This window comes from Odontesthes bonariensis, chromosome 6, assembly GCF_027942865.1.
Source record: "Odontesthes bonariensis isolate fOdoBon6 chromosome 6, fOdoBon6.hap1, whole genome shotgun sequence".
Classification (NCBI taxonomy): Eukaryota; Metazoa; Chordata; class Actinopteri; order Atheriniformes; family Atherinopsidae; genus Odontesthes; species Odontesthes bonariensis.
The window spans coordinates 23,318,147-23,330,751 of record NC_134511.1 but is presented as its reverse complement, the minus strand read 5'-3'; the positions used below and the strand labels follow the sequence as shown (position 1 = coordinate 23,330,751).

The 12,605-nt window shown below is 41.5% G+C and overlaps 1 protein-coding gene across 1 annotated transcript; it reads right to left on the bottom strand.

Annotated features, from left to right (window-relative positions):
- Positions 1–302: 302 nt before the first annotated feature.
- foxn4 (forkhead box N4) lies at positions 303–5,325 on the bottom strand. Its single transcript, XM_075469053.1, has 9 exons — positions 5,246–5,325; positions 2,934–3,100; positions 2,511–2,623; positions 2,309–2,419; positions 2,096–2,223; positions 1,910–2,006; positions 1,608–1,815; positions 1,128–1,520; positions 303–553 (listed from the first exon to the last, which is right to left on the bottom strand). The coding sequence occupies exons 1-9, from the start codon at positions 5,323–5,325 to the stop codon at positions 303–305; spliced, it is 1,548 nt and encodes a 515-aa protein (XP_075325168.1).
- Positions 5,326–12,605: the final 7,280 nt, after the last annotated feature.

Here is a 12,605-nt window from a genome sequence, read left to right as displayed (position 1 = left end):
GGTGAGCGCTAACTTACATGTAATTCTTCACAAAGTCTTTGTACTCAAAAAGTCTCTCAGTCTTTGCTTGGCAAAGCAAAATATTGTAGGTCATAGTTTTTCTTACAGTCATCTTTTCATTTATCAACAGTTTAGGTTTCCTGCGCTCTGAAATGATTCTCAGATGTCTTTCTCCAAGTGGTTCCTCAGGTTTCCAAAACTTTTTGGAGCACAAAAGAAACCAGACCTCAGATTTCTTCAGCTGGCCTCCTCAGACAGCAAAATAAATCATGTCACATCTGTCGGGAAACACTTGGGCTCCCTTAAAGCAGGGCAATGGGCTTGCTGTTGGCTGGGGCGCCCATGTACTGGGAAGATAATGGATCCTGGGACGTGTAGGAAGTGTAAAGCCCTGTCACTTGCACATCAGACAGTGGCAGGTTCACTCCACTGGAGGCAGGAGGGAGGCTGGCTGTTCCCAAGTCACAGTCTGATAGTCGGAGAGGTGAGTTACTGAAGGTGCCCAAAGCATCCAGGTTAAAGCTGTCGTCCTTCATTTCTTCCCACAGATTACCTGAGCAGACAGATGTAAGCTTTAGTCCACTGATGCAACAACAGTTACCAAAATAAAATAAAAAATAAAGAAAATATGCTAATTTACTTCGGATTTATTTTAGAATAGACACACTTCACTGTTCAAAAAACGTTTTTTTTTCTCCAAACTGTTAATTGCTGCGGCTCTCTATCAGAAACACTTTGTTTTAGTTGCTGATTCTTTAAGGCATTTTTATCTCTGTTCTAATTGTTAAACTCAATGGCCACAATTGATAAAATACAGGCATTTCCTCTGAGTCCACGGCCCTGCAGCATAACAGGTAGATCCTTTTTGGGGCAATATGTTACAATTTTTATATCAAAAAGGCTTTTATTTGAGGTGGGTCAAACTTGCCACCAGGCACGCTTTATGCAATTATGCAACATTGTGACGGGAATAAATAAAGTAAGAAAAGCCTGAAACAAAGAATGACTCCCTTTGCTGAGGAATTTAGGCTTTCTAAGTTTGCAGACCTTTAACTGGCACAGAAAGTTATGCAACACAGTAGAAAACGCCAAAACCCCAATAAGACCTCTTTAAAAACTCTGTTTACCTTGAAGGGCAAAGTCCATGATGCTGGGGTCCAGTGCATCCACCTCTGTATGTGTGTCACCATGCACGATGTAGAAATCTTCGGGAGGCTTGCTGAGCTGCTGGGTGAGCGGACTGTGGGAAAGATCGGGGACTGTGTGGAGGGGAGGCGTCTGGGCCGGGGCGGGGGACATTGGAGCCAGTCGAGCCTGAGCCTGGAGCTGAGCCTGAAGCTGGTGGTGCTGGTGCATGGGTAAACACGGCAGGGACAGCGTGACAATAGGTTGAGCCTGCATCTGGGCCGGGACCGGCAGCGGGAGGCCAGTTGGACAGCCAGTCAGCCTGGTCATACCTGGTTCCAAAGCCTTTCGTCTGCAGTTCTCTGGACGGTCTGTTATAAGTTTGTCCAACTCGTCTGTAGGGAAGCAAGACAGACTGTCAGACTAGCAGCAAAAAAACTTAATGTTAGACCTTTTTGTCTTTGACAAAACACATTTCTGACCAGGGTTAGCCATGCTGCGGCGAATGGCTGGGAGGTCCTTGCGTTTCCACTTCTGCATTTCTTCCTCCATCTTGTCAATTTTAGCAGGGTTCAATGCCCATAGACAGCCCTTACGGGATGAGTTGCTCGTCTTGTTCTCCACCTTCTCAAAGCATTTGTTTAAGGAGAGGTTGTGTCTGACAGAATTCTTCCATCCATCAGGTGCAGTCTGCAGGCGAAAAGGTAGTGCATGGTCAGTTATATTCTTCGCCTGTATTTACCTTCTCTTTCAATCTGTTTCTGTACAGTTAACAGTGCCATACCTTGAAATAAGGAAAGTGTTCCTTCATAAAGCTATAGATCTCACTGACTGGGAGGCTGCCAGTTTTGCTGTTCTTCAGAGCCATGGCGATTAAACAGCTGCAGGTGGGGAAAAAAAGAAGCTCTTTGAGTGCGGTTCACAGCAGATTAGGTGAACGAAGGAAACCATGTGGTAACTGTGTGCCCACCTGTAGGAGTAGATTGGCTTGGGGAAAGACTTGGGCTGCAGCTCCTGCTCTTGAGGAGCCAGGCGAGGTTGTGTGAATAAACTTTGGTTGTTGAAAGAGACATTGCTATAAATCCCGCCAGCCGAGCACTAAGAGACAGAAGAGAGAATAATGAAGACCTTATCCCTAACCGTTTCTCCACTGAGAAAATCTTGCTCTTCAATGGCATGTCACCTGTTGTCCAGTTTGGGTTAGAGAGTACACCTGCTGGTGTGTAGGCTGATAGACTGAGGTAGGGCACTGATACCCAGGGGACGGCAGCCCATTCATGGAGAACGGAGACATCTATGAAACAAATGGACGGACATTTTACTTGAAATTGTGCACCATAAAACATTGATTTATTTTTTTTTCTTTCCATATTGGGAAAACTTACACTTCCGCTGTGGGTGTTGATGATACTGATACCCAGAGGGCTGTGCTGCATGTTACTCTGGAGGTGCATCATGGAACCCTGACTCGCAGGTATCGTCATGTTGTTCAGCTGAGCTGGAAAGAGCCAGAACACAAATATTCATATGTCTTTTCCCCTCATAAAGTGAAATCTATGCCTTCCTGGGTGTTTGTGGTATTTGAAGTCAGTTGTTGTAGTTTATGACAGTTGTATGAGGCACAGTAGAAATTGTTCCAAAAGCTGTGTTGTATTTTCATAGGCTTTTATCTGTCAGAATAGTGGTCTAAATGTGTTTCTGTGGAACCAAATAAATAAGAAATCCAGGAGAATGTAGCAATCCTGTTTTATCCAATCGGAGTTGTTTCGGTTTTTGAATTTTGCACGTTCCCCTTCCTGTCTCCTCACCTGTCTGTTGCTCCAGCAAGCTGCCCTGGGAGGGCCCGTTGCTGTGGCCTCTGCTATCAGCCATCTGCTGTAGCCGGGGCACATCCACAGAGGTGAGCCATGACAGAGACTGCAGGTCCCCAGGGAGGTCCTCCACCCTCAGTTGGGAGGGGTCCGTGGTCAGAAGCCTTCGAGAAAGGAGGGGTTGCAGGGTTAACACGGCTGTCAGCTCAGACATACAAAGATCACAAGTGGAATTTAAATCTAAACACTGGAAGGAACATTTCATCCTTCATAGACAAAACCACCTCAAAGACTCAGAATGAGAGGCCGGTTGAAACTGTGCATTAGCGATAAAGGACTTAGCATAAGAAGATTAACCAAAAGTGTTATTTAGCAGTGACAGTTTTAATCAACAATAAAGGAATTAAATAAGCTTTTCATAAAAAGTAAATGCTTTTTTGACATTACGCTGTGTGTGTGGTGCTTTTTTTTTTTGGTGCATTTTGTTGCAGAGCACAAATTTAAAGATAAACACATAACAGAAAGTGAACTTTAGAGTGGCTGATTTTTATATAATATTTTCCTCTGCCCAATTTTTAGTTAAAAGAAATAAAGAATTCATTGCTTTCTTTTTACCCAGTGCCCCACCAGTACCAGTCAATTTTCATTTATTCTGTCTTTTAAATGGCAAGCCTTCAACAGAAAGAAAGAAAAGACAGGAATCCTCTTGAATCCTCTCCAGTCTTCTCTGCACACACATACAGGGCACCGTAATTGGGGTCGCTATGACAACACATACAATTCAGTTACTTTGTGGGTCTGTGGACAGTGCAGAAGCACGACCCCCCTCATACAGACACACAAAATCTTCTGATAAAAAAAAAAATCAACCCTGTGTCAGGTGACCACGGCCTTGCCTTACCCATTGGCTGAATCATAAGTAAACAACGCATGAGATCGTTTGAAACATGGGACAGCAGCACATGTTGCCCGAAACAGTTGGCCTCGTCTATTGAAAAATGATCACCTATTGTGTCCCAAACGACAAATCTGCCCAGTGGCACGTGTCTCTATTGTCTTCATCAGACCCTTCCTTGATTGTCTCTGTCATTTCTTTTCTTTACCCGGCCCCTGCATTAATCTGTTGGAATGACAGCCCTCCCATAAGAGGGACAAATAGGATGCCATCTGCTTTCCTGTCCCTTTCCAGCCTCTATCCTCACAACCCCCACAATCAAACCTCCCAATCCCTCCTAAACGGAGAACTCAACAGAGCCTCAGGCAAAAGGGGGTGTGAATGTAGTTTGAGGTCAGGGTTCTGCTTCAGCAGTCTGATTAAGTGACATCATAACAGCAAGGAATCAGCGACACACGTCCACAAACACCTCGCAAGCACTTTGCAGTATAGCTGCTGGAGCTTCTTAAGATAATATACCTCACATCAAAGACAAAGAGAGAGCGACTAATTTTCTTTTCTGCTCTTCCTCTGTCTTGCTTCTGTGAGCTTCCTTTTACCTTGAATAAGAATTACGTCCAAGTTTAACAGTCTGAAGGTTTAGGACTCAGTGTTGAGCGAACACATGAATGTTGAAGTCTTTAAGTGGTGTAATTACAGAAACCTTTCCCAGTGTTATTTTTCATGCTAACATACATAAGCAAATCAGTCAAATGTTTTAATCGTTCGTTATAAATGCTGAATATGAACTGATGGCAACTATCAAATAAATGACACATTGTTACATTCTCACCTCCCCTCCTCACTCATTAGCAGAGCATGGAAATTGCTCACTGGTGCAAAACATGTTGAGCTGGTGTTTCCATGTATCATTCAAGCCTTTCCAGGAGTTCAACCATTCTAAATGTTGCCCCCCCCCCCTTCTTGCCTCCCTTTATTTCTCGTTGGTACCTACTTGTGGACACTGGTGACCCAGAGCGCCCCGTCTCCCCCTGAGCCGGCCAGCCGAGAGGCTCAGGCTCTCCGTGTGGCGACAGCGGGAGTGTAAACAGAGCTGATGGTTTCTGACAGATCCATTCAGACTGAAAATCATTTATTCTTCAGGATTTTTTTTTTCCTCTCTTTTTTTCGTGCAACCCTCCCCCCCATGCACAAAAAGAGCTGTCCATCTACCATAAGATTAAACATGGTTGTTTGGACAGTTTAGAGAAGCATCTTGAAGGATCTGACTAATAAAATATGCTTTTTACCTATTGAGGCGTCTCAAATCTGAGTGTTTTCAGCTATATGTAACAAGGAAACATGGCTCTGCTTTTACTAAATGATTCTAAGTTGTCATAATGGAGCTGAAGATGGTGTAAAGACGAAATCCTACCTGTAGTTCTGTGGAGACGGATGATGTCCGGCATTCTCAATTATTCCTGACATCCCTGAAGTTATTCCACCCTCTATCATTTCCCGGGATATGTAGTGTCCTATCTGTGGAGAACATAACACATTCTAGTTTCATGTATTGAATTAATACCCCTACAGAAATAAACAAACGGTGCAGAAATAGTCATCGCATTTGGCTACCTCAGACAGCGTCACCCTTCAGTAAATGAACATGTGGATTTAAAGAAATATAAAATTGCTCGTTAATCAGGAAAAACGCCTAAACTTGAATCAATGAAAAATAAATACAAGCACATTCAAGTGCATACACTTACTGTTTGGCATCTCTATGCCTTTGTTTTTGCTCAACCCCATTTCTCTGTTTGAATACTTTCTGTCCTCCTTTTACTCAGTGAATTCAATTTCAAAATACAGAGAATATATAGAATAATATATACATATACATACGTTCAACATAAAGTAGCTGTAAAATGCTTTCTACATTGCCACATTGTATCTGACTAGATTTAAATGTATAACTATTTAGCCAGTCCACAGAGAGATGATGGTCAAAGTCTAAAAATCACTGAAGTGACAACCGGTTCAATAAAACTGACTGACAGACAAAGACTGCGGTTCTGAAAAAGAGGAATTATTTGAAAAAGTCACCTGTTTTAGTTGATATAGAAGGATGTGAGAGCAGGTCTGTGTCTGTACTGTATTCCGCTGTGTTGCACTTGATTCTCCCAAAAACCGTTTTTAAATTTCCCTCTCTGGAGCTGTCCAGCGCTCAGGCATGCGCAGTAGAGACCTCAGCAGAGCTCCCAGTTTCCCGGGGGGCAGGAGGATGCCATGAGTTTGACAGCTGTTGTTAATGTAGTACCTGTCAACAGTTCCGTCAACATCCAGCACTTAAACAGCAAGTGCTTAGTTTTTAGGGGGTGGGGAGGTGGGGGGTTGTGTACACTTCGTGCGCTCCGTCATGCACAGCCACAGCAGTCAAACATATGTTTGTTGCACCAAAAGTCGGACCAAACTCCACTCAGACACTGTAGTCTTTGCATTGGAAGTTTATAAAAACAAATGAAAGCATGTAGTCAATCTCCGAGGTTTCCAGGCTTTAGTATTATGTGCGCGCTTGCTGCTCCACAGGTGTGCCCAGAGCGTCTTAATCGAAGACAAAATACATAACCTCAGACCTAATTTATGTCCAGGTTGTGCAGTTTAACCCACATGGCATCGAAATGTTGTATTCTAAATTGACTGATCCAGACGTACCGAACAGAAGCAAAGTAAGAAAAAAATGAAAGAAAGAAAAACAAACGAAAAAAAATTCCAACAAAAGCAATTTTAAAAGAATATAATTAAATATCCATTTTGCTCTTCATTTCCTCTTGAATAGTTATTCTCAGTAACTCCCTCGTTCAGGTCTAAGACGGTGTGAGTCGCAACTTGTGGTGGCATCTGTGTATGTAAGTGTGAACTTCTTTTTTTTTTTTTCTTCTTGAGGAAGTGCTTGGAGATAATTTGCTTCCCGCCGCAGAGGCCGCGTCCCGCACCCCTCAGCAGTGGGAAAAGGAGCCGGGGAGGCGGTTACAGGGGGGTGGGGGGGAGCCAAGGGCTCGGGTGGGCTGCAGCAGGAGGCGGCAAAAGCTCACGTTGGAGCTACACTTGTCTGAAGAGCAGGTCCACTGAGCAAAGTACTTTAGCATGAAGACAAGCTTCAGTAAATGACAGGGTCGGATGTCTGCTTAAGGACAGGGATATTTCTGACCTGAAGAGAGTGCAGAATGACAAGAATGGGCTCCCAAATTTCAGCTCGTGTTTCACTTCAAGTTGCTGCACACTTTACCAGAACAGCAAAAATGAAAAACGAAAAAAATCCCAGAAAGGAAGGATTTGTGCAACAGAAACCTAGAGCATGTTGGGTCATTCGATAGCTACCAGGTAAAAACATGTGAAACCAGTTTGATGTTAAACTGCGACTGGAAATGAAGGGGGATTGTAGTATCAGTAGTATCAGCCCCATGGGACCATACAGATGGTAAATCGGCCTGTCACAATAGGCACAATCGATGATTACATGCATGAACGTAACGGACAAAAACAAGACCATACTCAGAGAGGATCCTTTAGGTCCTAAAGCCCGCAGGGTTATGATCTGGAAACAAGCTGAGCACTGCAGGGCCTCGTGCTCAAACTGTTACAGCCCTAATCCATGGACTGGTGATGATGATGATGATGATGATGATGGTGGTGGTGGTGGTGGTATAATTTAGATGACAGTCTGACCCTTGCACCCAGGGTTCATGATGCAGGACAATAACACAGTACCATCAACAGATGGTGGGCAAAATAACAGAAACACCGTAATACAGCTGGAAAATATGTCAAGTACAGACTTGTGTGTATGCAGTACAATTATCAGATGTATATAAACTAATTATGATAATCACTTAATGATTTCAGGATTATTTTAACAGGAAAATGCAAAAGTGAGGTTTCACATTTTACATCACTACTGCCAACGATGCCTTATAATATAAACAACAATGGCGGACAAGGTATGAAAGGATTTTCTCTCAATCTATTAAAAACACACACCATGAGCCGTTTTAATTTTACACCTATGTAGCCAAAAGCCATTCATATAAAAAGCCATCCAAACAATATTAGTCAGGATTAAGGCTCTTAATGCTGCTGGTATTTCAAAAACTAAAAATCCACGCTGCCCTCAAATGTGAATGACACGGACTTTACTCTATTTTGTTAAATCAAATCAAACTCCATATTTAGTTCAACTGATGGATAGGTTGAATTCAGTTACTTTAAAATGAGAACCCGTGCTTTTATTTATTATTTTCAAAGTTTAGATAATTAGTTCCTCCATTAACATGATGAAATTAAATCTAACTATTTTCAAACAGTTCTGTGCCAAAGACAGTGAGATAATAATGAATCGGCAGGAGGGAAGACACTGAATTCATCTGAGCTTTGGCATGCTTTGAATTGCTTTCACTATGATGAACATATAACTCTTTAACAATGCCTCACAGGGAGACTTCCAATTCAGATTTATAGATAAGTAATACTTCAATTGTTCCATAATTAAACTCCTAATTTTAAGTTATAATTGCTTGAATTACAATAAATCGTTTTTTTTAAGTTCTAAAAGTAATCTAACATAAAAAAAAAAAATAGACTTTTTTAGTTGAATTCTTCAGAATCTGACAGGGTGTAAATATCTGCAGTTAATACATTAGAAGTGATGAGTTTGCTCAAGTAAATTCATGCATCTTTTCTTTTTTGTTCAAATGCTGTTGTTAAATCAAGTGTTTTCTCATTCCGTCCATGTGCACTTGTACAGCTGTAATAATGGTGATGTTGGTAAAATGTTTATATTTGTGCAGATAATGACATGTTTAGGACTATCAAGGTAACGGCAGGGACCTGTGGGAGTGTCCTGGCTCTGTGTAATCCATGCAGACTCAGTGCCACTCAGACCATGAGCACTCCCTGAAGCCGAGGAACACAGAGTGTCGGCTCTCGTCCCTCATGCCTGTTCAGAAGTAATGTGGAAACAATGGGATCACAGCCGGAGGGTTGGCCTGGGTTTGCAGCCTGTGTTTTTTGTCTTGCACCAAATGTTTACTCAAAACACATCGGCCCCCTCTGAGAATGGGGTCAGCTCGCCCCTCTAATCGCCTCTGCAGGCAGAGACACAGTGTCCCTCAGTGGAGCTTGTCACCCAAAGTGACCCAGTGGTCACACAGAGGAAGCGACTGTCAGCCATACTTAGCCGAGGAGCAACATCAGTGTCCTGCCAAATACTTTGTTTCCCCATTAAAGCCTCAACCTGGATGGAGCAGAGAGTCCAGACTGTCAGGTCACAGGCTGTCCTGTTGAAGGTCAGTCACTTATAGGTGACTTACAAGAGCATCTGATGTGGATGCACCTTTACAAAAGAAAGATGATGATTAACTTATAACACCTGTGGCAAGTTGTTCATATAATCATGTAATACCGCCTCTTCACTTCTTAACAATAAAAATGAGAAGTACATTTTTTTCACAATTCAATTTCATTCCTTCATTCTGTATTTCAACTCATTTGCAATATAGCCAAGTAAAATAAAAGGGAAAAAAAGATCCCTGTCATTGTGACTCAAAATATCCAATGAATGAACTACATTAAAAAAACCATGCAAAAAGGCAAACAAGACAGTGAAAACTCAGATAAATTCATAGGAATGTTGAAGAAAGAAGATGGGTGAAACAAGAAAAGTTGGAGTTGAAATAAATGGGTGAATGAAAGATATTTTCTTATTTTGAAAGATATGATATGATGATACTAACTCTTGATAAATGTCAAGCTTTAGATGGTTCTCTGGGTTGGAGGTGCAAAGCAAGTAAAACTGGAAGTGGCAACGAGGCCTCAAAATAATATGGACAAAATCCAGTCACTGAAACATAGTTGAGCAAAAAGAAAAAAGGCAGCAAAGCAGTAATGTAAGTAAATAAACCCTAGTGTCTATTACACTCTGCAGGGATTTGAAGGGAAACCCACCTTTAGCAAACAGCTTAGAATGATGACCATCTCTACTAATAGGTCTTAACCATATTCCACTAACCATAAAAGTTAAGTCACTAAGCATCTCTCTATAATGCTGTGATAGATATGATTTATTCCCATAACTCAAACCAACTTTGTGTTTCAGTTTGCTCACCATCAGGAATGTGATATTCAGAGAGTTTCCTCTCAGTGATCCAAACTCCAAGATACTTGTACTTGGTCATTTTTTTGAAGATTCGTTTAGTTCTTACTGGAGATGAGAACTAGTTTGAGATTGTCATGATCTATATTTTCAGTTCTCATGAAAAATCATAGCTCAAACAAACTTAGAAATCATCAAAGCAGCTTAAGGGATTTGTGCATCATCTACACTGCAGTGCAACCTGGTATCATTAGTACATGTATATTCTCATTTAGGAGTTTGCAGAAACATTAGTAAATCTGATACTGAAATGTCCTGTTTGTTGACCATCCCCGACTGTGTGTGCCATGTGTTTATTTGCAAATAGAGCAGGGAGATGACATTTCAGCACAAGTGGCCATTCGAGACTCTTGTGAGTTCCAGGTGTAAACTGATGCATGATGAGCTTTCCCCCTGTGAGTGGATCACCCAGCACACATGTTAATACCAGGTGTGTATATAGGCCTTCTGTAGCCATTTACCAGCAGTCTTGTCAAATCTTACACTGTGACGTATCTTTAAAAGACTTGATTGTTGCTCAGCGTTTTTCTCCACACATAAAACAATGATTTGTAGCCGTAACAGCACTGTCCTCTTCATCAATTCATGGTGGACATGAGCACTTTTGCAGAAGAAGTTTGACGTTCCACCATGTTTAAGTGAAGTGTCTACAACACAGCCCTCCTTGTACCAGAGGTCCAAAGCTATAGTAATAGATTCTATTATGCGTACCAAGTTACAATTTGAATTGCAGTTTTTAAAGGGAAAAAAACTTAGTTGTCAGAGTAAAAAGGTACCTAAACCTAATCAAACATTAACTGAAGACAAAAGGTAAAGTAACCCAAATGGTTCACATGAGACAGTAACCATGTCCTCCAAGGTAAAAACAAAGTAAGTAGTTTTAATCTACAGGCACTGAAATGTGACCTGCGGCAACTAATGAACTCAATGTGCTGCATAATTAGTTCTACTTAATCCCTCTAATTCAGTTTACTACTTAATCCATTACATTATTTAGTCTTAGTCAAATGTTTCCAGTCCTTTCTGAGGTTGCAAATGAAAAGGTTTCGGCGTGTCAGTCCATAGGAGCAGCAATATCTTTTCAAAACAATAATATTGCATTCATTCCTGAGTTACCATCTCATTAGATTTTAGTGGATGAGTGTAATTACAAGTGTAAAATTAGATACTGCTCTGGAGTACAGTCAGAAGTGCTTATACTTACTATTTCCATTCTGTACTACAGTTCAATAGGTATGAATTTAGTTTTCCTTCCATTGGATTTATTGGACTCTGAGTTTTCTATTAAAAACACATTTTTTATGGTGTATTGTTACAGATAACAGCATACAATTAATTAAGAGAAGGTTGAACTTATGATGTATGTACATGCAGTGTATTAAAGTCTCACATTGGCTGCATTGTAGAGCCTTTTTCACTTTGAGTTTGTGTTTAATCAGTTAATGCACTGACAAAGTACTGGTCCATATTGGTCAATCACAAATGCCAAAGGTCCAGTCACACCATCTTCCCTTCTCCTACACAGCAGATAACTTCTCTGGAAAGACTACAGGACTTCCAAATCCTGTTTTCCACAGTGATCACAGAGAGGGATTTTTTGAATCTCCAGAAAGGTCATTGGTATTGACCTTTAAGTGGCCTGTGTCAACACCAAAGCCTCGGGTCTAAAGCGATGTCAGGCGTTTTCACTGCCCTAAATGGAAAAGAAGGAGCAAAAGTCCTCCTCTTTTTCACAGATGATTGAATTTAAAAGAGCATTGTTTCTAAATGAGCTTTTATCTAGTTTTTAATGTGGCACAACCTGCACATGGTGTGTCCAGTTAGAGTGGCACTCAGACACCCATAAGTCATGTTCTCTGAGTCCCTTTGCATTCACGCCTTGCGGTACCTTTTCAGATGTTATCCTGCCTGACAAAAGAAGTATTTCTGGTTTACTCATTTTTTTGGGCCAATTCTCCAACCAACTTTGATGCTAGTTGATACTTGGAGGTTTTGTACATTAAAGAATAACAAAATTAAAACTTTAAGGGAGACATGTTCATGTTTTTCAGATCACTTTGTTTTTTAAAGCAAGACGTACATTTTTATCTTATGAAAAATGTCCAATCTGGGGTATGAAGCAACCTCACTGACCCATCACTTTGGGACACAAGTGATGACGGGACCCAGCCTTCGTTACGCTGCCCTGAAAAATTAGAATAATGGACTATGAAAGCTCAAGAGATCCAAAGAAAAGAAATGGGAAGAAAGAAATTCCGAGGGAAAAGAGGAATTAGATAGGAAGACAGAGAGAAATAACGGGAGGGGGACAGTGAAATGGACAAAAAATAAAGAGAGAAGAGTGAAGGGGGGGTGGGCAGCAGTGGTGTGATGTGAGTGTTATCATCAGCTCTCATTCTCAGCATGGAATCTATAATGGGAAAATCAACCTCTCTGACTCCTGTGTAATTGGATTTGCCGGGTCTCGTGCTGAATCAGAGCCCAGTGGGTAGCACAAAGCTTGTTAAGATTGGACAAGCATTGCTCGGACGGGGAAGAGGTGGGGCGATGAGCAGAGGTAACCTTGACAACTTTTCTAGAGTGGAGA